The 26,741-nt window shown below is 61.7% G+C and overlaps 2 protein-coding genes across 4 annotated transcripts; both read left to right on the top strand.

Moving 5' to 3' along the window:
• Positions 1–598: 598 nt before the first annotated feature.
• HSPBP1 (HSPA (Hsp70) binding protein 1) lies at positions 599–10,311 on the top strand. The gene is made up of 8 exons (XM_049787056.1): positions 599–694; positions 1,085–1,390; positions 4,308–4,512; positions 5,027–5,251; positions 5,683–5,838; positions 5,932–6,028; positions 6,161–6,272; positions 10,173–10,311. Exons 2-8 carry the CDS (start codon positions 1,184–1,186, stop codon positions 10,245–10,247), a joined length of 1,077 nt encoding a protein of 358 aa, XP_049643013.1. The 5' UTR covers positions 599–694; positions 1,085–1,183; the 3' UTR covers positions 10,248–10,311.
• A 3,095-nt stretch (positions 10,312–13,406) lies between these two features.
• PPP6R1 (protein phosphatase 6 regulatory subunit 1) lies at positions 13,407–26,446 on the top strand. Of its 3 annotated transcripts, none has more exons than XM_049787004.1 (23): positions 13,407–13,524; positions 18,989–19,221; positions 19,910–20,096; positions 20,179–20,316; positions 20,419–20,484; positions 20,858–20,970; positions 21,049–21,162; positions 21,246–21,405; positions 21,491–21,643; positions 21,723–21,860; positions 22,142–22,206; positions 22,301–22,416; positions 22,505–22,590; positions 22,666–22,755; positions 22,841–22,938; positions 24,422–24,479; positions 24,559–24,719; positions 24,988–25,112; positions 25,196–25,370; positions 25,453–25,523; positions 25,608–25,689; positions 25,789–25,875; positions 25,965–26,446. In XM_049787004.1, exons 2-23 carry the CDS (start codon positions 18,995–18,997, stop codon positions 25,966–25,968), a joined length of 2,514 nt encoding a protein of 837 aa, XP_049642961.1. In that variant the 5' UTR covers positions 13,407–13,524; positions 18,989–18,994; the 3' UTR covers positions 25,969–26,446. The 3 variants fall into 3 exon arrangements, with proteins under 3 accessions (XP_049642961.1, XP_049642963.1, XP_049642962.1); XM_049787006.1 differs by having other exon boundaries at positions 13,418–13,524; positions 25,226–25,370; XM_049787005.1 differs by lacking the exon at positions 13,407–13,524 and adding an exon at positions 17,302–17,321.
• Positions 26,447–26,741: the final 295 nt, after the last annotated feature.

Here is a 26,741-nt window from a genome sequence, read left to right as displayed (position 1 = left end):
GGTTGAGCCTGGGCCTCCAAGGTCCCCTAAGTCCATGGGAAAGCACTGTCTTAGAAGTGTCCCCAAACACATCCACAAGACAAGACAAGACAAGACAAGGAGCAGGGTCTCCTCAAGTCCATCCCAGCAGACCTGAACCCCCAAAAACAACTGCAGAGATTCTGGGGAGCCACCTGGCTTGGGCAGCTTGCTGTCAGGCTTTAGGGGCCTATTCCAGGAAGGGCAGAGGAGTTGCTGATTCATCCGTCACCGGGGTCTGCACCGAGGTCGCTACGAGGAGAGAGAGGGCGCGAAGGCGAACCTGGGGCCCCAGACATAAGGGGTGCCAGCCTAAGCGGGCACCGGTGAAGCCCAGGCAGGGGCGGGCGGGGCAGGTGGAAGGAGCGATAGCCGCGGGTGGGCGTGGCCAGCTAGAGGAGGGGCGTGTCATCTAAGGGGTGTGGGCAGGGCCCGCGCGCCAAACAGGGGGCGTGGCTTCTCTGGGTGAGGCCGAAGGGTCTAGAAGAGGGGCGGAGCCTGAGCTGGACCCTCGTTGCGTGTGTGCGCGCTCGGGGCGGGCGGAACGAAAAGCGCGCCGGGGGGAGTGTTTCCGGTCGGGCCGGGCGCACTTCCGGCCAAGATGGCGGCGCCCAGTAGAGGCAGGTGCGGGCGCTTCTGGCTTCAGTAAGCGGCGGCCGCTCCGAGTCCCGGGGAGGTGAGGCCCGGCCCGCTCCTGGCTCCCCCGGTTTCGGGGGCAGGGGGAGGCACCCCGCTTTTAAGAAGAGCACTGGGGGAGGACACGTCGCCGGGGCCGCGCGCGCGGTTGCTAAGAGACGGGCACGCCATCCTTGGCGGCCCGGGGCTGGGGGAGGGGCGTCTGCCGGTTGCTAGGTGGAGTGGGCGGGTCTTGTTGCCAGGGAGACGGGGCGGGCGGGCCTTGTTGCCAGGGAGATAGTGGGCGGGGCCCGGAGGACTTTGGGGAAGGGGCGGTCGGGCCGGTGGGCTGCAAGCTGCGAGCTGCAAGCGCTGCGGGTGCCAAGGGCTGCTGGGGTGGGGGGGTCATGGCGGGGCACCCCGTTCTCCCCCGACGCCCTTTTCTCTGCAGAACTCCAGAGTCGACGCGTCCGGACGTCGGGAGCTCCCTGGGCGCTGACGGACCACTCCCCTGTGCCCAGCGCCTGCCTCTCCCCTGCAGAAGCGGCCCATGGCGGACCAAGGGTCTCGGGGCGGCCGGCTCCCCCTGGCGCTGCCCCCAGCCCCGCAGGGTTCTTCGACTGCGGGGGGCGGCGGCTCGGCGGCGGGGGGCTCCGGCAACCCCCCGCCTCCCCGCAGCCTGCAGGGCCTGCTGCAGATGGCCATCACGGCGGGCTCCGAGGAGCCGGACCCCCCTCCGGAACCCATGAGCGAGGAGGTAAGGGGTGGGCGAGGGAGGGTTTTTGCAGAAGGTGGGTCCCTGGGGGGGGAGCTAGAAGAGGGGGTACCCCCCTGGTTGGGAAGACCAAAGCCCAGAACCCTCAGCCCAGCCCAGCTCGGTCCAGCTGGGTCCAGGACGCCAAATTTTGGGGCTGTGTGTCCAGAAGGGCAGAGCCGCCTTCCCCAGTCCTTGGGTGTGACCTTGGTGTCCGAAAATGAGGGAGCACAGCCCTAGGATCTGGCAGCCCCTGAGGCTCTGGGCAGGATGCTGCCCTCCAGCTCCAGGTCTGGCCTAGTGACCTTGATGGAGTCACACCACCTTGCCTTGCCTCAGTTTCCCCCTCTGTGACGGGAGGTTGACAGCCTGCTAGGCTACTTGCACAGGGTGTTTATTTAGAGATTGCTGGTATCGGACCTGATGCTAATGCACAAGCATCCCTGACATCATCTCGCCCCTTTTCCCAGGGGAGGATGAAGCGGGCTGGGAGGGACTCGGCCCTGGGGCACTTGCCTTGCCTGTGGGAGGTCCTGGCTCAGCGTCTGAGCACTGAAGAAGGTAGAGATGGAGCAGCCTGTCCTCACCCGCAACCCCATGGAGCTTCTTAGGAGGCCGGAGCCCAGCTGGGACCCAATACTGAGGCAAAGCTCTGTGCTGATATTTTGTTTCCGCAAACCCTGTGGGGTTTCCACTCTTCTCTGGCCTTTTTAGTTTCCCCATTTCCCCTGCTGGATTCCCCTCCTACTCAGGATGGTTGGTCAGTGGGTAAAGATCAGACATCCCAGAAGCTCCCCAGGACTCTCCGGCTCCAGTCGCCACTCAAACAGCCCTTTTCCTGGGCAGGTGCCCTCCATCAGCCTCTGTGCCCCACTCTTCTCTTGCCACACTTGTTCCTCTGGCCCCCAGGTTCTGATCTTTGTCCCCAGCCATGCCCTAGGAAAGAGTGCAGGGTTTTTTTTTTTTTTGGGGGGGGGTCACACCTGGCAGCGCTCAGGGGTTACCCCTGGCTCTAGGCTCAGAAATCGCTCCTGGCAGGCTCGGGGGACCGTTTGGGATGTCGGGATTCGAACCACTGACCTACATCAGGGGTCTCAAACTCAATTTATCTGAGGGCCGCAGGAGGCAAAGTTGGGGTGAGGCAGGGCCACATAAGAGGTTTCGCTTACCAAATATTCGCATTAGTAAAAAAAAAAAAATCGCAAAAAAACTCATTAAACATTTGCATACCCCGAAGGGAACTGCATGGAACTGCTCGGGGTATGCGAGTGTTTATGTTTTTTCTTTTTTTTTGGTTTTGGTTTTGGTTTTTGGGCCACACCCGTTTGATGCTCAGGGGTTACTCCTGGCTATGCGCTGAGAAATCGCCCCTGGCTTGGGGGGACCATATGGGACGCCGGGGATCGAACCGCAGTCCGCCGTACGCAAGCGCGTGCAAGGCAGACACCTTACCTCTAGCGCCACCTTCCGGGCCCCGAGTGTTTATGTTTAATGCATTTTTTTTTTTTTTTTTTTTTTTTTTGGTTTTTGGGCCACACCAGCGTTGCTCAGGGGTTACTCCTGGCTATCTGCTCAGAAATAGCTCCTGGCAGGCACGGGGGACCCTATGGGACACCGGGATTCGAACCAACCACCTTAGGTCCTGGATCGGCTGCTTGCAAGGCAAACGCCGCTGTGCTATCTCTCCGGGCCCTAATGCATTTTTTTTCACTAATGCGATTTTTATTGCGATTATTCGGTAAGCGAATAATCGCGAATACTGGGATATTTGAAGGCCAGCCGCGGGCCACAAAATATTGTATGGAGGGCCGCAAATGGCCCTCAGGCCGTGAGTTTGAGACCCCTGTTCTACATGCAATGAAATGCTTTACCTCCATGCTATCTCTCCGGCCCCAAGTACAGGGGTTTTTGCCCCCCAGCCTGACTCCACGTGAAATCCCAAACCTGCATCACAGCCTGCACCCCCTCCCACCCACATCTATCTCCTCCTCTTGTGTGCCCATTTCACTGGTGGGGCTCTGGTGCCCCAGTCTCCTATCTACTTACCTGCGGGCCTCAGGAGGCAAAGTCGGGATGATCCTTGAGTGCAAAGTCAGCAGTAAGCCTTGAACATTGCTGGGTGTGACCCAAACAACTCAAACAAAACAAAACAAATAAAGATTCCCCTAGGGCAGGGCCACAAAATGTTGTATGGAGGGCCATGAGTTTGAGACCCCTGCCTTATACCCTGCCTAGCCACATTAACACATTGCTGCCTGGTAGAGGTTTTTTCTATTTTCTGTTTTGTTTTTGTTTTTTCGGGCCACACCCCTTTGATGCTCAGGGGTTACTCCTGGCTAAGCACTCAGAAATTGCCCCTGGCTTGGGGGGACCATATGGGATGCCAGGGATTGAACCGGGTTGCTTGCGATCTTTCCTTGGCTAGCACTTGCAAGGCAGACACCTTACCTCTAGCGCCACCTCACCGGCCTTTTTTTCTTTTTTCTTTATTTTGTTTTTGGGCCACATCTGATGGTGCTCAGGGGTTGGTTCCTCCTGGCTCTGTGCTCAGGAATTACTCCTGGCAGGCTCGGGGGACCCCATGGGATGCCCAGGATTGAACTCGGGTTAGCTACATGCAAGGCAAACTCTCTCCTTGCTGTACCCAAGACCCGTGGTTGAGTTTTTATTTAGGGGTCGGGGTTGGAGCCTTAGCTGTCTGGGTTCAGGGTGGTCTCAGGCTGTGCTGGGATGGAGGGGTTGGCTGCTCGTGAGCAGTGCCTCACCCCTGTCTTGGCCCTGGTGGTTCTTTGCTCCCCAACAGAATGCTAGCACCCCTGGTAGGCCTTCTTTGGCCTCTGACTGTGTAGACAAACAGACAGCCACGGACCAATGTGATGTGGGTTGAGTGATGTGACCCCTCCACCCCTTCTCTCTCCAGCGGCGTCAGTGGCTGCAGGAAGCCATGTCTGCAGCCTGCCGAGGCCAGCAGGAGGAGGTAGAACAGATGAAGAAGTGCCTTGGGGTGCTGGCGCAGCCCACGCCCTCCGCGGCCAGTGAGGCCGAGCTGGCCTCTGATCAGCAGGAGCGCGAGGGGGCACTGGAGCTGCTGGCCGACCTGTGTGAGAACATGGACAATGCTGCAGGTGCCAAGGGGTGCCCTCCGCCACCCCTTCTCAGGGGATCCATGCTCAGCCTTTTCCTGTCCAGGCCTGCGGGCACCACCTAACCTGATGGGCACTTTCCTCTGTCCTCGTGGTTATTCCCCAGAACAAGAATCAGCGAGGGGCCCGGGCAGGGAAGGTGTGGGCCACGGGTGGGTGGGGAACCCCGAGAAGGCCTGAGTGCGGGTCCCAGTAGGGAGGGACCAGAACACATCAGGGTAGGTGGCGAGGCCGTTCTCTGTGGGGGGGTCGGTCGTATGTGGGTTGGGCCTGTTTAGGATGGTGCCACAGTGATGGGGACACACACTGGGATCATTCTTCCTTGGTACCCCCGAGATGGGCAGTGTCAGCCCTGAGTACTGGCACCATCAAGACTGGGGCCACGTTGCAGTGGGTGTGGGCTGGTGGGTCCCCTCGATGCCTCGTAGCTGCCCATTTGGTGTCAGGCCCTCGTGGCCCTCACCAGGCCCTGCCAACCGTGCCCTCCTGCCCACAGACTTCTGCCAGCTATCAGGCATGCACCTGCTGGTGGGCCGCTACCTGGAGGCGGGCGCGGCGGGGCTGCGCTGGCGGGCGGCGCAGCTCATCGGGACTTGCAGCCAGAACGTGGCGGCCATCCAGGAACAGGTGCTGGGCCTCGGTGCGCTGCGCAAGCTGCTGCGGCTGCTGGACCGTGATGCCTGCGACTCGGTGCGCGTGAAGGCCCTGTTCGCCATCTCCTGTGAGCACTGTGTGTGTGGGGAACAGGGCTGGGGCTCAGGGGAGTGTGAAGGTCTTGTTCGCTATCATGCAAGTACTGTGGCGAGGGCATTCCTGTGAGCACTGTGGGGCACTGGGCAGAGCTCAGGGATTTCGAAGACCCTGCTCGCTATCCTGGGAGCACTGTCACAGGGGCCACAGAGCTGTTGCTTGCTCCCCTTCGGAGTGGAGACAGGGCGGGGTCTGAGTGACAGGTTGGGATGGCCACACCTGAACGGGTGGACGACAGGCCTGTGGGGGCCGGGCTGCGAGAGGCAGGTGTGGGGCTGTGGCAGGCGAAGGGCCCTCCAGACAGATATGCCTGTGACTTCTCCACGCGGAGCACTGCACGGCCGGGGAAGGCGCAGGCCTGTGAGGGTGGCAAGTGTGACCCGGACCCGTGTCCCCCTCCAGGCCTGGTGCGGGAGCAGGAGGCGGGCCTGCTGCAGTTCCTGCGCCTGGACGGCTTCTCCGTGCTCATGCGGGCCATGCAGCAGCAGGTGCAGAAGCTCAAGGTCAAGTCAGCCTTCCTGCTGCAGAACCTGCTGGTGGGCCATCCAGAGCACAAAGGTGGGCCGGGAAGGAGGGCCAGGCGGAGGTGGGCAGGGCCCCGGGCAGGGGTGCGGAGCGTGGGTCCCTCCTCATGCCGAGCCCTCCCTGCAGGGACCCTGTGCGCCATGGGGATGGTCCAGCAGCTGGTGGCCCTGGTGCGGACAGAGCACAGCCCTTTCCACGAGTATGTGCTCGGAGCCCTGTGCAGGTGCGCTGGGGCCAGGCAGAAAGGAGTGCCCTGCAATTGGGGCCTCGGGGTGGCAGTGTACGGGGGCAACACTCTTCCAGCTGGGCCTGGGTGTGGCAGCGGCCCTTCTAAGCTCTGCTGTTGTCCCTGCAGCCTAGTGACAGACTTCCCGCAGGGCGTGCGAGAGTGCCGCGAGCCTGAGCTGGGCCTAGAGGAGCTCCTGCGACACCGCTGCCAGCTCCTGCAGCAGCGAGAGGAGTACCAGGTATGTGTCGGGGTTCAGTTGGGCCAAGACAGGAGGTAGGTGCGTGGGGCAACAAGGTGGGCAGAGACATGCTGCAGAGGGGCAGGTGCTTTGGATCTGTCTCATTTGTCCTCTACATGTGCATAGCAGAATCTTGTCTATTTTTATTTGATTTTTGGGTCACACCCAGTGTGTGTTCAGGAGTTACTCCTGACTGTGTACTCAGAAGTCGCTCTTGGCAGGCTCAGGATCATATGGGATCATATTGGATGCCAGAAATGGCACCTGGGTCCATGCCAGGTTAGCTGCGTGCAAGGCAAAACGCCTTACCGCTGTGCTATCAGTTTGGCCTCCAATCTTTTTTTTTTTTTTTTTGGCCACACCTGGCGGTGCTCAGGGGTTACTCCTGGCTGTCTACTCAGAAATAGCTCCTGGCAGGCACGGGGGACCATATGGGACACCGGGATTTGAACCAACCACCTTTGGTCCTGGATCAGCTGCTTGCAAGGCAAACGCCGCTGTGCTATCTCTCCGGGCCCCATTCTTGTCTTTATTATTATTCCTTGTTTGTTTGTTTGTTTGGTTTTTGGGCCATAATCGGCAGTATTCAGGGCTTATTCAAATATCACTCCCAGAGACGAGACAGGATGTTGGGGATCAAACCCATGTCAGCCACAAGGCAAGCACCCTCTCTGCTGTGCTATGGCTCCGGTGCCCAGAATCTTTTTTTTTTTTTTTTTTTTGGTTTTTGGGTCACATCCAGCAGTGCTCAGGGGTTACTCCTGGCTATCTGTTCAGAAATAGTCCCTAGCAGGCACAGGGGACTATATGGACACCGGGATTCGAACCAACCACCTTAGGTCCTGGGTCAGCTGGTTGCAGGGCAGACACCGCTGTGCTATCTCTCCGGCCCCCAGAATCTGTCTTTAATACTGACCGGGCTTTATTATCAAGCCAACAATGGACCGGAGGTGCCAGTGGTCATGTAGCAGGGCCATATGGGGGACTGTCCCAGCCACCTCCTGATACTGTTTGTCCACTGGGATGTCTGTGCAGTCCTCTGCTGTCCCGCTGGCTGAGCCTGGGGAGGCTTGGAGAGCTTACGCACCGGGTGATCCCCTTTTTTATCGAAAGATTTGCATCCTGCTCAAATATTTATTATTAGGTCAATAACTAGTGAGAGGCAAATAGCAGCCCGTGCAATGCTGAAGTTGACAATATGTGATTAAGCACTTAAGCAGCGATACACAATACCAACCCGTAGTTATTTAAATAACAACTCATTAGGCATTTAATTATATAGCTCGATCACAAATAAGGGACGATTAAATGCGCCATTTGTTAGGAAGTTATTTAAATGGCCAGGTGATTTGGGGAGCTGATTAGAAGCCGCTTATTCCCTCCTGGAAGTGACACCCATGTTGGTGCCTTGGCACAGCCACGGGTATGTTCCAGCTGGGATGGCTGGTCTTTATTTGGCTCCAGGGGTGCTGGGGGTGGGAAATGGGGGTGCCTGGGGGACCTGGCGCTCATCTCCAGAGATATCCCCTCTGACTCAGGGCTACATGGAGGTAATTGTGTATTTGTTGGGCTGTCTGGGGGTGTTTGTCACTGTCCATCACTTGTCTGAAGGCACCTTGGAGTGAGGGAGGCCTCCTGTGAACAAAGCTCAGAGCTGGCACCTTTTTCCTTTCAAAAACCTGTTATGGGGTGGGGCTGTGCCTTTTCTCAGCCCCACCCAGTCTCTGGCTTATTTCTTTCAGGTGTTGGGTCATGCCCAGCCATGCTCTGGGGTTACTTCTGATTCTTTGCTGGGGGGCCAGGGGAGACCATGTGGTCCTGAAGGCAGAAGCAGGGCCTCCTACGTGCAGAGCCTGCATTCTGGGCTTTGGCTTTCTCCCCGGCCAGGATGGGGTGTTTCGGTTTGTCCTGTTGTAGCTGACCCATAGGACCGTGACCCGCTTACTCATGTGCTGTGTGTGGCCAGCAGGTAGCCGTGGAAAGGTGCCCTGTTCCACCTGTTACTATTGGGCCTGGTGGGGTGACAGGCTCATCCTAATGCATTGGTGGTTTTCCGAGGACTTTTTTTTTTTGGTCACACCTGCAGTGTTCAGGTCACTCCTGGCTCTGCAGTTGGGTCATTCCTGCCAGGGCCGGTGGACCATATGGGATGCTGGGAATGGAATCTGGATCGGTCGTGTGCAAATGCCCTCTCTGCTGTGCTATCATACCAGCCCCCCGGATACTTTTGCACAGATGAGCAACCCTGTGTAGAGCCCTCTTTCTCTTCCTCCCTCTTTCTCTCTGTTTAGTGCAGAATCATCCTCTCTGGGCCATTGCCCGTTCCTTGCCAGGCTCCCTCAGACATCTCCAGGGCGCTGTGTGGTCCACTTAGGCATCCCAGTTTCATGGCAGGGTCACCTCTCTCCCCTAAGGGCTCCTCCTGATGAACAGGGCCCTCTGCCGATGGCGAGCTCACTGAGTAACCATTCGAACATGTGAGTTTTTTGGTTGTTTTGGGGTCATACCCTGTAATGCCCAGGGATTATTTCTGATGGTTTTAGCAGACCCTGTGAGATGTTGGGGATTGAACTTGGATCAGCTTTTTGCAAGGCTAACACCCTCCCCGCTATGCTATCTCTTTCCCCAACTTCCTGATACTGTTTCCATCCTTTTTCCTTTTGTGTTCAAAGTTAACCATCTTATTCCTTTCTTGTGAATTACTCATTCTTACTCTTTGCCCATTTTCTACTGGGTAGTCATGCTGCCATTAACATTTGGGGGCTGTAACTTAGTGGTGATGGGAGCTATTCCAATTTCAGTGCTGTCAGTCCTGGAGGTGTTTGGATGACAGTGTGGTGCTGGGAGCTGCATGCTCAGCCTGCACCCCAGCTCTTTGAGCCATTTCCTGACAGACATTCAGTGGACTTTGTCCATTTGAGGGGGACATACCTACCTGGTCATGCTTAGAGAGAATTTCTGGCAGGTTGTGAGACAGTGCAGTCAGTGCTTGGGATGAAAGCCAGGTCATCTGCCTGTTAAAGCATACATGCAGACTTTTGGTTCATCTCTTGGTCTTCCTATTACTTTTTTCAGGGTGAAGGGGTCCCTACTGGCTGCATGACTCAGTGCTAGGGCCTAGGTTATAGTGATGTCAGGAATTGCCAAGGTCACCCTGTAGTGCTTGGGGACCCCTCTGGCAGGGCTGTGGGTCTATTGGGCACATACAAGAACAATGCCTGAACCCGTGTACCATCTCTCTGGCCTTTTGACTTAATTTTTTACATAGTTTATTGGTCTCCCAAACAGTCCTGGGGGAACTCAGGAGCCACTTCTGACTATACTTGGCTGTATGGTGTTTGGGTGTACTGTGGTGCCAGGGAGCTCGACATGACCACGCCTGAGGTTCAAACGACTGATCCCTCACCCCGGCCCCTGCAATGGACCTTTTCATTCCTCTTCTTTGATTTTGGGTCATAGCCGGTGGGTGGTGCTCAGGGACGACTCCTGGGAGTGTGTGGGGTGGTGTCTGTGGTGCTGGGTATGGAGCCTGCATCAGTTGCGTGCAAGGCTAACGCCCTGCTCGCTATAACGTCTCTCCAGCCTTTGTTTCTCATTTCCATTCTTAATATGTTTGTCAGGCCGGTCGTCAGTTTTGCAGTCCAGTTTTGCAGCAGCACTCTGTGGTTTCTGGGGTCCGTTCCCACAGAAGGGGTTCTGGGCAAAGGCAGGTTGTACGGCAGTGGGTTGTGTGGTGTCAGGCGAGGGCCCGAGATGGTTCTGGCCCAGCACAGGTGAGGAGAGGCCGTGAGTCATGGAGTGAAGCCAGCCGAGAGGCAGGGACAGGGGCAGGGGCAGGGGCAGGGCGGGAAAGGCCCAGGGGTGGCCGGGTGCTCAGGCTCACGCCCCCACCCTCCTCAGGAGGAGCTGGAGTTCTGCGAGAAGCTGCTGCAGACCTGTTTCTCCAGCCCCACGGATGACAGCATGGACCGGTGAGACCGGAGGCGCGTCTGTCAGCTTCGTGGGAACCCTGGCCGACAGCCGCCCTCCCCACCCACGGGCGCTCCTGGGGAGAGCCGGGCACAGCCCTTGCTCCTCACTCCAGAGGCTCCTCGGCCACGCCCTGCGCCCCTTCACCGCCCTGGCCACGTCCAGCTTCCCGTCCAGCCTCTCCCTGCCCTTCTGCCACCTTCCACGGCCTCCCCGCCGGGCGCTGGGCGAGACCTTAGGGCCCGGGGCCCACGGGGTGGTGGTGGGGTACAATAAAGTGTTCGATCCTCAGAGCCTTCGCGCCCTTGATCATCTCCCTCCCCTCGTGAGTGATTTTGGGGGACACGACGCCTGTGGCCTCGCCAACAGGGAACAGCTTCCACGCCTGGGAGGGGGCGCATGATTTTCCCAGCAGCCCCTGCGGCGCCATCACATGACCGGAGCCGCACCAATCAGGAGCCTCGGAGCAGCAGGGCTTTCCCAGAATCCCTGGCGGCAGCATCACATGACCCGCGCGGCCAATGAGCGGCCGCCAAGGGCCCAGGGCGCCAAGCACCAGCTCGGCTCTCCCGCCATGTTCCCCGCTGGGGGCCGAGGCCGAGGCGACGGAGGCCGGAGCGGGCCGCCGTGTCCCGGGTCCCCAATGCAAAGCAGCAAGCCGCCCCACCAGCTGCCCCCGAGGCCGGGGTTCCGGGGCACGCCACCTCAGGTCCGTTCAGGGTTCTTTCCGGCGCCTTTGGGGGCACCCTGGGCTGGGTCGGAGCCGGGAATGGAAGGGAAGGGAAGCCAGGCCTCAGTAGTAGCTGCCCGGCTCCGTTTACTTGGTTGGCCTTGCCCCAGATCGAGGGCCGTGCAAGGTGCCAGCCACGCCTGCAATTGGGAGGGAACGCCCTGTTGGGGGTCATGGGCACGGGCCTCTAGCGCCTACAGGCCTGCACCCCTCCTCCGCCCATTACTGTTTGTTGCTTGTTCGGGGAACACGGCGATGCTCAGGGGTCACTCCTGACGGGCACGGGGAACCATCTGGAATGTGGGGGGCGTCAGACCTGGGTCGGAGGCCCGCATGGCAACGCACCCTTCCCGCTGTACCATGGCTCTGGCACATCCTGAACGCTCCTGTGAACCCCAGAGTCATTGCCCACATTAGGCGGCGCCGAGTCCACTGTGCTGCGCGGCAGCGACTTCGCTAAGGAAGCTGCAAGGATCGGGAGCTGGAAGACTTCAGAACTTAAATGCCGCCACTGCTCACCCCTTCTGTGCCCACCATTTGTCGGGTCCTCCAACCTCTCTGGCCGGTCACTGCGGCGACAAGCCTTGGAAGCAAAATGCTGAGGAGGAAAGTGGACTCCGGAACAGCACTGAAGGCCGCCCAGCTGCTCCCAACCTGAGGACAGCAGGAAGTTGGATCTCTTTTAGAAAAGACCTCTGGCCGGAGTGACAGCACAGCGGTATGGTGTTTGCCTTGCACGCAGCTGACCCGGGATGGACCGGTTTGATCCCCAGCATCCCATATGGTCCCCCGAACCTGCCAGGAGCAATGATTTCTGATCACAGAGCCAGAAATAAATAACCCCTGAACGTTGCCAGGTGTGGTCCAAAAACAACAAAAATAATTAAAAAAAAAATAAGAAAAGAAAAGAAGACCTCAAGCTGGAAGGGTAAGACAGCCAGTTAAGGGAGCAGACAGAAGACTGGAGGGGCTGGAGAGATAGCATGGAGATAATGCATTTGCCTTGCATGCAGAAGGTCGGTCGTTCGAATCCCTGCATCCCATAGGGTCCCCTGAGCCTGCCAGGAGCGATTTCTGAGCATAGAGCCAGGAGTAACCCCTGAGCGAGGCCAGGTGTGACCCAAAAACAAGACAAAACAAAAACTTGACAAAAAACAATACAAAAGGCAGCTCCAGTGTAGGCACCACAGAATCCTCAATACAACCTAGTGAGGCCCGGGACCTGGGGTTCCTGGGGTGTAGCTATCCTTGTGCACATGAATGAACAGATAGCCTAGCTAGACCCTGAGTCAGGCCTGATCCACTTGGGTTGACCCACACGTGGTTTCGGACCTAGACCACCCAGGCAAGTTCACAACTTGCCCTGGATTAGGTCACAGTTGCCCAAGGCCAGCACGCTGCTTCTCTGAGGTAGCTTGGTGGTATCCAGGGCCTGGAGGTGATGGATGTGCACCACACCACGACCGTCTACGTCCTCAGGAGCCCTGTGAGGCAGGCAGTCAGTAGCCAGGGCCAGAAGCCACACGCTGACACGTGCATCAGTGACACGGATTAAGGCGATCATAGAAGCTGGCAGCTGTGAAAGGACGTTCTCAAACCAGAGGAGAAAACGACAGATGAGGGGCCAGAGCGATGGCACAGCGGGAGGGCATTTGCCTTGCACGCAGCCGACCAGGGGTTTGAACCCCGGCATCCCATAGGCTCCCTGAACCTGGTGATTCTTTTTTAGAACCTGCTGGTTCTTGAGCACAGAGCCAGGAGTGGGCCCCGAGCGCCGCCCCTGGGTGTGGCCTAAAAAAACAACAACAAAAAAAATAAAAGCAAAACGACAGATGTGCAGATTGCAAAGAAGCATCCCTCCAAGTCCTGGGGAAGGCGGGGAAAGCTCAAGTTGCTGGATAATGCTCTGCGCGGCAATCGGGCATGGAGTCGGTGCCGGCCAAGGCCATCAGAACCGACCACGCAAAAGAACACCGAGGCGGCCGGCTGCGCGGGAAGACAGAGCCCGGGCCTGGACGGGAACCGAGCCGGAGCCGAGCCAGAGCCGAGCCAAAGCCAGCCCGGCGAGCGGGACAGCTGCGCCTGCGCACTGGCCCGCCCGGCGGCTCCCCCGCCCCTCCCGGAGAGGCCGTTGGCGCGGGCCTGCGCAGGCGCGGACGCCGGCGGGGCGGGGCGCGGGCCGCCCGGTGGCGCATGCGCGCGGCGGGGCCCGGCGCCCGGCGCCCGGAGCATTGTGGGATCGTGGCGGCCGGGCCGAGTCGGGCCGTGCAGCGGAGCCTCGGCGGCGGCTGGAGCGAGCGGGTCGAGCGCGGCGCCGGGGTCGCGTCTTGGGGCGCCGTCGGCCGCTGCTCGCTCGTCGCCCCGCGGCCCGTCGGACTGTGCAGGTGCAGCCTCCTGGCCCGCCGAGGCCGCCCCCGACCCCCGGGCCTGGGAGCCGTCGAGGGCCCCGGCCCCGCCCCACTCCCGGGCCCCCGCAGGGTCCGAGCCGGCGGCGGGGCGGGGGGGGCGCCCCGATGAGCCCCGAGTGCGAGGAGCCGCCGCCCCGCCGCGCAGGTGAGCCGCCGGGCCCCCGGACCCCGAACCCCGGACACCCAGACTCGAGACCCCACAGCCAGACCCTAGGTCCTAGACCCCGAACCCCAGGCCCGAGACCCCCAGATCCAGACCCTGAGACCCTGAACCCAAGACCCCGGACCCGAGACCCCAAACCCCTGACCCTGAATCCGAGACCCAGGCCCGGGTCTCAGACTCAGACGCGAGACCCCCCAGACCTTAACCCTGAGCCCCAAACCCCAGACCCGAAACCCCCAGATCCAGACCCTGAATCCCAGAACCGAGACCCCAAACCCCTGACCCTGAATTCGAGACCCAGGCCCGGGTCCCAGACTCAGACGCGAGACCCCCCAGACCTTGACCCTGAGCCCCAAACCCCAGGCCCGAGACCGCCAGCTCCAGACCCTAGATTCTAGACCCTGAACCCCAGGCCCGAGACCCCAGACCCAGACGCGAGACCCCCCCAGACCTAGACCCTGAGCCCCAAACCCCAGGCCTGAGACCCCCAGATCCAGACCCTGAGACCCTGAACCCCAGGCCCGAAACCCCAGACTCAGACATGAGAGCCCCCAGACCTAAGCCCTGAGCCCCAAATCCCAGGCCCGAGACCCCCAGATCTAGAACCTGAAACCCTGAACCCCAGATCCGAGACCCCTGACCCTGAATCCGAGACCCAGGCCCGGGCCTCAGACACTCAGACTTGAGACCCCGGGACCCAGACCCTGAGCCCCAAACCCCAGATCTAGACCCTGAAACCCTGAACCCTAGATCCGACCCCAAACCGTGAACCCCAGACCCAAGGCCCCAGACCCGGGCTGCCCCGGTAGCAGCGGCACCCACCCACGTTGAGTACCCTCCCGTTCTAGTTCTTTCCCCCCTCCAGGCCCCCCCCCCGAATTTCCCACTTAGCCCCCCCACTCTCCCCGAGGCTGCCCTCGGCACCCCAAGTTTCTTTTTTTTTTTTTTTTTTTTTTTGGGCCACACCCTGCTTTGCTCCGGGGTTACTCCTGGCTGTCTGCTCAGAAATAGCTCCTGGCAGGCACGGGGGACCATATGGGACACCGGGATTCGAACCAACCACCTTAGGTCCTGGATCGGCTGCTTGCAAGGCTAACGCCGCTGTGCTATCCCTCCGGGCCCCGCCCCAAGTTTCTTACGTTTCCCCCATGCACCCCCCGGTGGATCGCACACCCACATTTCCCCTTGCAGCTCCTGCCCCGGGATGCCCCTGGGCCCGGAGGGGTGCCTCCAATCCCGGGTACCCCCCACTTTGGGGTGGGGCGGCTGCAGCTTGCTTTGGCTCAGCTCCGCTGGGCTGGGCTGGGCTGGGGTTGCTGACCTGGTTGTGCCGTGCGGGGCGCCCCCATATGCCACAGGAAGGGCCCCCCACCCGCCACTTTGAGGATTGTTATTTGCTTTCCGAGTCTCCGTTGCACCGGGTCCAGAGGGGACTGTGCTGCTGCCTCGGCGATTTTTTTTGGGTGTCAGGGGTTGCTGCTGCCTCTGCTGGGTGGAGGCTCAGTGTGCCCCGCTGCATCCCTGATGTTGGGTCGTTGGTGTCCTGGGCCTGGTCGCCAGCTTCCTCTGAGTGGCTTCTCTTGGACTGACTTGGACCTCTGGTCCTCAATCTTCCTTGGGCTGTGCAGTTTCTTCCTGCCAGCGGGATCTTGGGGCCCCGACCCACTTCCTCAGTGCTTCAGCATTTTGCTCAGGACTAAATTAATGAATGCAACAAGTATCTTGAGCCTAAGACTTGCCTCAGATCGGCCAGATCTGGGACACCTGCCTGCCTCTTGTGGGGCAGGCAGCTGGCCAAAGGGGCAAGCCCTGCCATGAGCCTCGGGACTCGGCCATGGGGCGGCCTCAGCTGCTGGGACTGCCTAGCAGCCTGGAAGGCTTCCTGGAGGAAGTGGTGTCTGCACCGGAGCCTGCAGGCCCTAGGAGGAGCTAGTCAGACTCAGCCGGGCAGGCTGGTGTGGCGGGAGGTGCGCCCGGCCTCGTGAAGGTGGGGTGTTGGCGGTGGCCTGCCCTCCCTGCCCAGAGGCCCATCTGGATCTGCGGCAGGTGAGGTGCCCAGGCTGGCAGGGCCGTAGGCCTGTTTGCAGGCTCTTCTGAGGCTCCTGGGGCTTGTTCCTTTCCCCCGCGACTTGGGCTGAGCCTGATCCCGGCTCCTCTCCTGTTCTGGCTGAGCCTAGGCCCCAGACTGGAACTGGAACCTTTGGAAGGTGCTTGAAGCCCGGGAAAGCCCTGGTGGCCCCGGCTGACCCTGGTCCTGTGCAGGGTCCCGCGCCCTCCCTCGCTGGGTGCTGCTGGGCCCTGCTGCTTCTGTGGCCCAGCTTAGCGCTGTCCCCACCCCTTCCTGTGTGGGTTGTCAGGGCCGCTGGGCCGGGGACTTAGGCCAGGGTGGCCTCGCTCGCACCCTGGTGACCCGCGGCATGTGAGCACGGTCAGCGGCCTCTGACGGCCGAGACTCCCAGAGGCTCTGCGCCCTTGAGCTCCTCTTCTGGGTTTTTTCGGGCCCTGGCACCCCAGGAAGGGGTGGGTGGTGTAAAGGGCCGGCCTTGGGTGCTGGGACCGACGGTGGTGGCGGCGGCCGCTATGGGGACGGTTCTGGGGGGGACGCTGTGAGTGATGGTGTGGAGCCTGCCGGCCGGCCAGCCAGCCTAAAGTAGTTCTGTTTCTAGCAGCTTCCTTTCTGGGGCAGCTTCCCCTTCTTCCGCTCGCAGCCCACAGGCTTTGCAAACCGTTGCCGAAACCAGTTGACAGTCACTTCCGTCTTCTTGAAGTGGGCGAAAAGTGGCGAGGTGGGGGTGGCGAGGACCCTTCGGGCCTATGGGCGGTTGCTGTCCCTTCCCTCCTGTCTACAGGTGCCCAGAGGACAGACCAGAGGGGTCCCTGGCAAGCCACCCCCTCCTCTGGCCAGCTTTGCACCCTTCTCTTGCCCAAGCCCTGCCCGTTTCCTGGCTAGGACTCTGGGGCTCCCGAGGGCCCAGCCCAGGTTTGCTCCCCACCCCTAAGACAATGACACCCACTTGTCTGCTTGATCTCCAAAGTGGCGGCAAATTCTGCAGTTGGGCAGAGGGGACTTGAGGCTGGGAAAGTCTCGTCCTTTTCCTTCTGTGGCTTCTGTCCTGTGGAGCTCTGCACAGCAGTGGCTGTGGGCTTCGGATCTGGCAGCCTCTTTCTTGAGGGTGTTCAAGGGTCTCTCTCCTGGACTCACCCCCTCCTCTCACGGCTTCGCCATGAAATGGTTCTGGGTGGGAAAGCCTGGGGCATTTGGGGGCATCGTGGGGGCGCTGGGGTTTTGTGGGTGGGGGCTCTAGGCGTGCGGGGGCACCCCAGCTGGGGGGAGGACCCTAGGCGTGCTGGCAGGGCGGGGCCCTCACGTGCTCCAGCGCTGCAGGCAGCTGGCACCGTGTCAGCTCGGGGTGACCCAGGGTGACCTGGCTGCTGGCGAGGCCAGGCCTGGTCCAGTCACGGCGGCCGCTGGCAGCTTTGGTTTTGTTTTTGGTAACGGTTTTTGTGGAGCTCAAATGGTCGCCCTGCGCAGCAGCTCACGCCTCTCCAGCTCAGTGCTGTGGCTCCCAGAATCTCCCTGACAGACACGGGCAGGCCCCCCACAATGGGCCGTTTTAATGGCGCTATAATCGACCACGTTGTTTACTGTTGGGGTGCCGGCTCCTGTTTGCTGGGCCAGTGCCACCCGGCACTCCTCCCCCACCCCGGCCACCAGGCCCCTCTGGGTCTCTGTCGCTCCCCAGTCCTGGTGACTGACTGTGGCCGCCGGAGAGAGGCAGGTCAGCTGCTCCCTGGTGCCTGCTCGTCCCCTGCAGGGGAGGCTGAGGGTGGTCCCGGGCCCGGGTCTGGGCGACAGAGGGCAGGGAGGCTGAGCGCCATTCTTCTGGCCCATCTGTCGGGTGGGCTCCAGTCCCGCGGCAGGCCCGGCAGTCTCCTGCCCCCTGAAGGGCCAGGGCCAGAGGGAACGGGGCTGCCGAGGGCTCAGGGCAATTGTCCAGTGCCAGGCTCTATGCCAGCTGCTCAGAGCACCCGCAGGAGAGGCTCTGTCTGTCCTGCCCAACCCAGGCACATTTGTTGTTCACGTGTGCCGGGTCAGAGCCGTGGGCGAGGGTGAGGCTGGGGGTTGTGCTGGGCGGAAGCTGGAGGTTGGGGGACATCCCAGGCTGGGGAGCTCTGGGACACGATGCTGCCGCCTCCCCCCCCCCCCCACGAGAGCGGGGAGGGAGCAGAACAGACCGTAGAGAGCTCCCGAGCACACTGGCTTCAACACCCCCACACCCTGGCTGCCTGGTGAATGGGAAGTGGGGAGACCGGAGGGGTGGGGGCTGAGTCTGCAGGCCTGAGCAAGGGTGGGTGGGTGCGGTCTGGGGGTCCTGGGAACAGCTGTCTCCCTCAGCCCAGATGTGTACTGGGGACCCAGTGTATCCCAGGCCTTGGGCTGAGGAGGGCCCGCTGGGCTTGTGGGTGGCAGATGGGATGGGGCTCTTCCCTCAGTGCTCCTCAGGTCCTTGCGTATGTATGACTGTCGCCTGGGGCTGGTGTTACCAGGCCTTCCGGATGTGTGCTCTGCTGTTGGCCTGGAGGTCTCTCCCTCCACAGGCCTTAGTAGTGCGCCCACCCTACAGCTGGGCTGGTATGGGTGGCAGAAGCAGGGAGTGTGCAGACAGCACTCGGGAGCCCCGGCTGCTGAATGGGGAGAGCGCTACAGCATGCATGGGGGTGCTTCCGGGAGTCTGGGTGAGGCTGCCTCAGGGGTGTCTGTGGTTGGAAGACTGGGTACCTGAGCTCCCACACTTGTGTATGAGAATACACTCGTGTGCTTGTGCTCACACCTTATCCTTCCCGCCCGGCACCTGTTTCACTTCAGTGATGAGGGAGGAGGCGGCTACTGCTGCTTCCCACATGCTGGCGGAAGGGGGCACTCAGGAGAAGACGGGCACCGCACGTTTGGGGATGCCTGTCTCCCTCTGCTCTGAGTCGTCGACGCTGGGTAGACACCAAGAGTGAGGGGCTAGTTGGGGCCCAGAGCTGCTGCTGTGGGGACGAGTGGGAGGTGAGCGCCTTTGTGCCAGCCTGCTGATTGGTGGGGCGGCCCTGGGGACAGTCTGGTCATCTTCCGTACCCTGGGTGCTGGCTGGAGTAAGGCTGTGTGTGTGTGTGTGTGTGTCTGAGTGTGTGCTTGTTTCTGTGTGTGTGGTTTCCAGGCAACTGCTAGCACCTGCCCACACTGCGGGCTCCCCTCTGCCTACCACCATCCCACAGCCCACACTGGGCTTCGATGGATACTCAGGCAGAGGCACGCCGGCCAGAGGCGGTTCAAGGTTGAGGGCGCTGTGCCGTGTAGGGTGCTCCCTCGGCCCCTGCGCGGGCACCTCGGGGTGCACGGGCCCCGTCAGTCTCGAGGCCGGCAAAGGTGACTGGCCTTGGGCCTCGCGTCTGTCCACAGGGCGCCATGTTTTGGAAGTTTGACCTGCCCACGAGCTCGCACCTGGACTCGCTGCTGGAACGGGAGGACCTGAGCCTGCCCGAGCTACTGGACGAGGACGACGTGCTGCAGGAGTGCAAGGTCGTCAACCACAAGCTGCTGGATTTCCTGCTGCAGCCGCCGCACCTACAGGCCATGGTGGCCTGGGTCACGCAGGAGCCCCCGGCCGGTGGTGAAGAACGGCTTCGCTACAAGTGAGTGAGGGCTGGGGAAGTGTGGGCGGGGGTGACCCGGGGCTCCCGGCCTCAGACTGTGGCTCTGGAAGCAGCTGTCAGGGCGTTTGACACCAGCAGAGAAGTCCCTGGTGGGCCTCGTGTGGTTTCCTGAGTCCCTGGTTCCCCCAGTGTCTGATCTGCCAGTCTTGGGTGAACCTTCTCTTTGGACCCCAAGGACCAGAACTGTTCTCCCCTGCGCTTGCCTGGCTGCTGCTCTCTGCATGCCCCGGGCTGTCTGTTGGGAAGGATCTGGCTCTGACTGAGCTGGCCCTACAAAGGGGCACCTGCCCTCCTGGGAGCCCCATGCCCCGGGCGTCCCTGCTTGCTCTGCCTAATTGGGCCCAGTGGGTGAGACCTGCCCCTTAGTCTGGCTTCTGTAAAATGGGATTCACTCGAGGACCTGCCAGCAGTTGGAGACAGTGGGATCCCCACTGGAGGGCTGTGTCCCCTGGTGTCCTCTTGTGACCTGTTTCTTTTCCCCTTGGCTGTGACCTTTGGTCCCTCCCCCTTCCACTGTGAGTCCTGTGTCCCATTCCCAGAGGACTATGCTGGTCAGGGCCAGTTGCCTGCCATGGAACACGCAGTCGGTGGGTCCAGCTGTGAGCCATGCATGGCCAGCCCCCCTGCTACTTCTGGAATGACAGCCCCTCCGACTTGGGGCCCCTAGGTACCCTAGCGTGGCGTGTGAGATCCTGACGTCAGACGTGCCGCAGATCAACGATGCCCTGGGAGCTGACGAAGCCCTCCTGAACCGGCTCTATGGCTTCCTGCAGAGCGGCGACAGCCTCAACCCGCTGCTGGCCAGCTTCTTCAGCAAGGTCATGGGCGTCCTTATCAACCGCAAGACGGACCAGGTGCTTCGGGGACCCCCCATCCATGCTGGGGTCCTGGGTGGCCGTTGGGTGTGAGCTGTGTGCTTAATGGGCCCTCCCCCAGCTCGTGTCCTTCCTGCGCAAGAAGGACGACTTCGTGGACCTGCTGCTGCAGCACATCGGCACTTCGGCCATCATGGACCTCTTGCTGCGCCTGCTCACCTGCGTGGAGCGGCCGCAGCTGCGGCAAGAGGTGGTCACTGTGAGTAGCGGGGCTGCGGGAGGGAGGAACCTGGGTGCCACGGGGTGACGGGCTGGGCTGAGCAGAACCGAAGTGTGTCCCAGCCCCTCCTGCCTCCCCCAGTGGCTCAATGAAGAGAAGATTGTGCAGCGGCTAATCGAGCAGATCCATCCGTCCCGAGATGACAATGTGAGTGCAGGGAAGAGACCTCTGCTTGGTGGCGGTGGTGGTGGCGGGTGTGTGTGTTGCAGTCACCACCCTCAGTGCTTTCCCACCCTCGAGGGCGCCCCAAACCCACCAGCGCTCACTGCCTGGCCCCCCACCAGCCCCGGGCCCAGTCTGCCGCTGTCCCTGGAGTTGTCTTTTCTGGGGGTTCCATATCATGGACCCTGTACCGTGTGTCCTGGACGGGCTTCTGTCACCCTGGGCTTGGGTGTTGGTTAGTGCCCCGGGACAAGCCCCGTGGGGTCCCCATCCCCTTGGTGTCTCCCACTGGGCTGCCTTGGGGTCCTACACCAGGCTGTGGCCCGTTCCGTTCTCACCCCCACCCCTTCTTCCCCAGCAACATTCCAACGCGTCCCAGTCGCTGTGTGACATCATCCGCCTGAGCCGAGAGCAGATGATCCAAGTCCAGGACACCCCAGAGCCCGACCAGCTGCTGGCCACGCTGGAGAAGTGGGTCTGGAGAAGGGGTGAGGAGGGCCTTCCCTGGGGACCTGGGCCCTGCCCCCCTGACCCCACCCCGCTCACCAGGCAGGAGACGATCGAGCAGCTGCTGAGCAATATGCTGGAGGGGGCCACGAGCCCGTCAGTGCTGGTGAGCGGAGTGCAGGTGCTGCTGACCTTGCTGGAGCCCCGGAGGCCCAGGTGAGCGCTGCTGGCGGCCCTGCCCCTGGCCCTGCCCTCTGCCTGGCCCCATGCGAGGTGCCCACTGTGCTGTCCCACTGCAGGGCAGAGACCACCTTGAGCAACTTCTTTAGCAGCGTGGACGGGCAGCTGGAGCTCCTGGCCCAGGCCGTCCTGGACCAGTCTGCGTCCAGCGCCGGCGCCCTGCAGGCCCTGCGCCCTCGGCTTCGCCGCTTCCACCAGCTCCTGCTTGAGCCCCCCGAGGTGCGCCAGCTGGAGGGAGGGGCCCTAACCCCGCCTGGCACCCCACCAGGCTGCCGGCACTGAATCGCCTCCCTTGTGCCTGCAGCTGGAGCCCCTATGCACGACGTGGGGCAGCCTGGCCCCTCCTCTGGGCAACACCCGGCTGCATGTGGTGAAGCTGCTGGCCTGCGCCCTGAGTGCCAACGACGCGGCCCTCACCGAGGAGCTCCTGGCGCTGGACGTGCCCAACACCATGCTGGTGCGGGCGGGGTTGGCCTGGGCAGGGCAAGGGGTGGAGGGTAGGTCAGGTCCCCTGATGTCACCGCACTCTCCCCCAGGACCTCTTCTTCCAGTACGTGTTCAACAACTTCCTGCATGCCCAAGTGGAGATGTGTGTGAGTGCCATGCTGGGCATCACGCCACTTTCTGAAATCATCCCCCCCGAGACGCCTGCCCCAAACCCCGCCGTCAAGCACGTAAGCACCCTCGGGGGACGGCCCTGTCTGGGTGTCCTTCATTACACAGCCAGAATCTGCCAGAGGGGGGGCTCCCTGCATGTGGGGAGGCGCCTGTGACCAGGCCTCTCAGGAGGGAGCCTGAGGGCTTGTGGGAGCACTCGGCAGAGGGGCGGTGGGGCTCGAGACGGGGGGGGTGGGGGGGGTGCTCGGGTCTCCGAGGTAAACTTGGAGTGCACATGGTGGAAGGGCAGGGCGGTGGCGTGGTGGGGATGCGGCCCCACCGTGCCCACTGCCCACAGCTGCTGCAGCAATGCCGCCTGGTGGAGCGCATCCTGACTGCCTGGGAGGAGAACGACCGCGTGCAGTGAGCAGCCCCTCCCTGCGGGATGGGTGGGTATGGGGACAGCGGGGGTGGGGTCCGACCCGGTTCCAGCTGTGGCTCTCCCACTCCTGCCCAGGTCTGCAGGAGGCACCCGGAAGGGTTACATGGGCCACCTGACGAGAGTGGCCAATGCCCTGGTGCAGAGCGCCGAGAAGGGGCCGAACGCCGAGCAGCTGGGCCAGCTGCTGAAAGGTGAGGGTCAGAGAGGGGACCCCCATCCCGTGGGGAACTGCGTCACGGCCTTCCCCTTCCTCACACACCTTCCCTTTCGTGCGCGCAGAGCTGCCGGCCGAGCAGCAGGAGCAGTGGGAGGCCTTCGTGGCAGGGCCCCTGGCAGAGACCAACAAGAAGAACACGGTGGACCTGGTGAGCCACTGACCCCTCCGTGTCATGCGGCTCTGCCCCTGCCCTCAGCCACCTGCTCACTGGCCCATCCCGCAGGTGAACACCCACCACTTGCACTCCTCCAGCGAGGACGAGGATGACCGGCTCAAAGAGCTCACGTTCCCCGAGGAGGCGGTGCTGCAGCAGGTGGGCCAGGCTCGGGTCCAGGAGGGGGGTGAGGGCCACTCTCCTCCACTCCCAGCACCTGCCCGCCTAACCGTGGCTCCCACAGGCCTTCATGGACTTCCAGATGCAGCGCATGACCTCCGCCTTCATCGACCACTTTGGCTTCAACGACGAGGAGTTTGGGGAGCAGGAAGAAAGCGTGAAGTGAGTGGCCTATGTGGGGTTGGGTCTCCTTCCAGCAGAGGCGTGTTTTCAGGGGCCCTCTCCTCCCCAGAGCCATGGGGCTGTGGTTAGGTCTTGGGGGCCCTCTACTGTCCCCGTAGAGGTGTGGAGCCCTGAGCATATTTTTGAGGTGAGCCTGCTTGCTTGGTGCCCTTGACCTCTGTCTTCCCCATTTCCTGCCCCCTGCTGTACTTTTTACAGCGTGGGAAAAGTCAGTCCGTGGGCAGATCTAGGAAGGTGTGGGACATCCAGGACAGCTGCCCGTGTGTGCCTGCCCCCTACCCTCGGGAAATAGAGTCCAAACAGGCGACACAGGGCAGGCACCAAGCTCTCACCCATGCCCATTTTGGTGGGGGCAGCTGTGGCCACAGCCCTGAGCATGTTTGCAGGACTTGAAATCCCATGCCCAGTCCTGCTGCTTGGCTTGGTCAGAAACTGAAGCTCAAAAAAAAAAAAGAAAGAAAGAAAGAAAGAGAGAAAGGAAGGAAGGAAGGAAGGAAGGAAGGAAGGAAGGAAGGAAGGAAGGAAGGAGAGAGAGAAAGAGAGAAAGAAAGAAAGAAAGAAAGAACGAAAGAAAGAAAGAAAGAAAGAAAGAAAGAAAGAAAGAAAGAAAGAAAGAAAAGAGAGAGAAAGAGAAAGGAAGGAAGGAGAGAGAAAGAGAGAAAGACAGAAAAAGAAAGAAAGAGAGAGAGAGAGAGAGAGAGAGAGAGAGGAAGGGAGGGAGGAAGGAAGGAAGGAAGGAAGGAACGAACGAACGAACGAACGAAGGAACGAACGAACGAAGAAACTAACTGAGGCTCTAGGGCCAGAGAGCTCACAGCGGTAGGGCGTTTGCCTTGTACATGGCCAACCCAGGACAGACCTGGGTTTGATCTCTGCCATCCCATATGAATTCCCGAGCCTGCCTCCTGAGCGGTCCTCTCTGAGCACAGAGCCAGGAGAAACCCCTGAGTGCCACGGGTGTGGCCCAAAAACAAACAAACAAAAGAAACAGGCTTCTGCGCTCCCGTCCTGAGCACACGCATGGGTGGTGCTCCTGTGTAGATCTAGGTCTGAAATGCAGAATTGCTCCAGCCGTGGTGTCTCAGGGCCTGTCTGCCCCATGCTGGATGGCCATTTGCCCTTCGGAGCAAAATGAGGTGGCCTGTAGTGGGGTGAGGTCAGGGAGTCAGAGAGTGAGTTTAGTGCGAGGAGCTACTGCAAAAGTCCCCACTGGGTGCTGATCCAAGGTGGGTGAGTGACCGTGACCGCTCCTCGCCCGCCCACGGGTTCTTCACTGCCCTGTGGTGGGCGCCACCTCATCTGCGGAGCTGGGAGCTTGTGTGCTGGGCTGAGGGGACTCATTTTCCCTGCTCTGTAGACGCCTCGAGAGGCTGGGGGGCATCTGGGCTCTGACTTTGGAGCAACAGATGAGTGGGGGGAGGTGGGCCCAAGGCAGCGCCTCTCACTCGCACCCCTCTCCCAGCGCGCCTTTTGACAAGACAGCCAACATCACCTTCTCCCTCAACGCCGACGACGAGAACGTGAGTACCGCCCTCTCCCGAGCTGGGCAGGGCTGCGGCGGGCATTGCCCCATGTCCACTCTCACCCTTGTCCCCGCAGCCCAGCACCAACCTCCTGGAGCTCTGCTACAAGGACCGCATCCAGCAGTTCGATGACGAGGAGGAGGACAGCCGGGAATCGGACGGGGAGGACGGGGAGGACGGTGCCTGGGACGGCAGCCAGCAGACCAGCAAGGGCCTGGGCCAGCCCCTCGCTGTGCGGTGAGTCCCCACTCCCTGGGCGGCTCCCACTTGTGCCCTCAGCGTGGGGTGCTCAGATCCCCCCTTGCGCCAGAAGGGCTCCTCTCGAACAACCCCGCCTGTTGTGGGGGCTGCTGGCTCCGAGGCTCATTCGTGCCCTCGTCTAGGGAACGGGGCCCTGGGCATCTGAGGACAAGTTTGCCGTCCCTGTTCCCTTCCTTTGTGGTTCCCGTGGAACTGTCGGGCACAGTCTGGCTCTGTCCCGTGGCTGAGGGGGCTTTGGGCGCAGGAGCCGAGGCAGCACTGACAGTGAGGAGGACGAGGACGAGGAGGACGAGGACGAGGAGGGTGATGGAGCAGCCCTGGGGGGGCCCAGCCCCCCGCCCTATGCCAGCCCCGGCCCTCAGCCTCCAGGTGGGTGAATGGGGAGTGGGAGCACCCGGTCCCTGCCTGCCTGCCTGCCTGGGTGGCTTACTCAGGCCTACTCGCTCCCCTAGGCCCCAGCTGGACGGCCTCTTTTGCCCCAGTGCCTGCGGATGCCCCGACCGAGCCCCAGGACTCCCAGGAGTCTCGCTCCGGAGCACCTGCCACTCAGGGCGGCTCCGATGGGCCCCAGGCCCTCCCTATGCAGAGCCCGGCCAGCCCTGTGGGCCCCGGCAACCTGCAGCCCAGGTGAGTCCGGTGGGTACGCCAGGGCTCGCTCCCTCTCAGGGCTGCCATTCACTCTGGGCCCTCTGGCTGCTTCTCTCACCAGGACTCAGGAGCCCACACACCCTTCCGCACCTCAGGAAGCCCCAGTTGGTGGCAAAGCAGCAGAGCCCGTAGGTGAGCCAGCCACGGGACAGCCGCCCCGATGCCCGCCCCTGCCTGGCCCCAGCCCAGCCCCACTGATTGTCACACCTCCCGCAGCCCCTTGCCAGGCCGTGGTCAGCGTCGAGGACCCCCAGGCCACCCCCAGAGAGACGTGTTCTGGCCCCAGCTCCTTGGACAGGTGATGGTTTGGGCCAGGGCACACTGGGGTCACTGGAGAGGAGGGTCGTGTCCGGGCACTGCTGGGCAGGGAGCTCTGATGGCACGTCTCCCCTGGCAGTGTGACCGGAGACCCCGCTACCTCTGTCCCGGCCTCCGGGGCCTGCCAGGAGCCTCCACCCGCCAAGGGCAAGGATCCAGACCCGAGGTGAGCGGCACTGCTCCCGCCACACCCTTGCTGCCAACTCCCGGGAGCGGGCAAGGGGACCCCGGGTTCACAATTCTCTCTTCCTCCAGGTAACCAGTCCCCCGCCGGGTGGAGGCGGCCCTCTCTGCTCCTGGGGACGCCCGCGGGGGGCAGGGCAGGTCCCCCGTGACCCCTGCCCCTCCTCCTGGACTCCGCGAGGCTGGGCCAGGGACCCCCATTTGCACTGAGACCCATTTGCACCGGAGTCCATGTCTGAGAAAGAATCGGGAGTGGCTGGGCCAGGAGAGCCTGTGTGGATCGAGAGTTCGTCGGGGCGGTGGGACCCAGCACATGGCTGGTGGGGCTGCGAGGCCCTGCGCTAACTCGGGTCGGTGCCCGCACCTCCTTGGCCTGGGTGCCTCCAGCTGGGCCTAAGTGGGCTGTGCCTTTGGGAACCCCTCACTGGGCCCCGCACTTTCCCCATCTGGGGGCCAAGGAAGCAGCGCCTATCAGCGGCTGTAGTTGGGAGGGTCCCCGTCTGTCCAGGCGGCTCCTGTGACCTTCCCTGGGGCCCTGACCCTCACAGCTGGCACCTTCCCTCGGACCCTTTGGCGGTCCTCTGTCTGCCGAGGCCTGGGGTCCGGGCCCGCTGCCAAGTGACCTTGTCCCAGCCCCAGGCTGGTGTGAGTGCGTGTCCATGCGAAGTGCTTTCGTAGCACGACTCAATAAAGGAGACTTTAACACTCTGCCTGAGGCCTCGTTGGTGCCGCCGCTCCCACTCCCTGGTCCCCAGGCACAGCCGAAACCAGCCTGCCCATGGGTGGGGCGGGTGGTGGGAGAGTCCAGAGGGGCCTTCCAGCGTGTCTGGGACCTTTGGTTGGAGCAGT

Source organism: Suncus etruscus, chromosome 14 (assembly GCF_024139225.1).
Source record: "Suncus etruscus isolate mSunEtr1 chromosome 14, mSunEtr1.pri.cur, whole genome shotgun sequence".
NCBI classification, from domain to species: domain Eukaryota; kingdom Metazoa; phylum Chordata; class Mammalia; order Eulipotyphla; family Soricidae; genus Suncus; species Suncus etruscus.
Note: the sequence above shows the minus strand (reverse complement) of the source record. Positions and strands in the feature narration are given on the sequence as shown.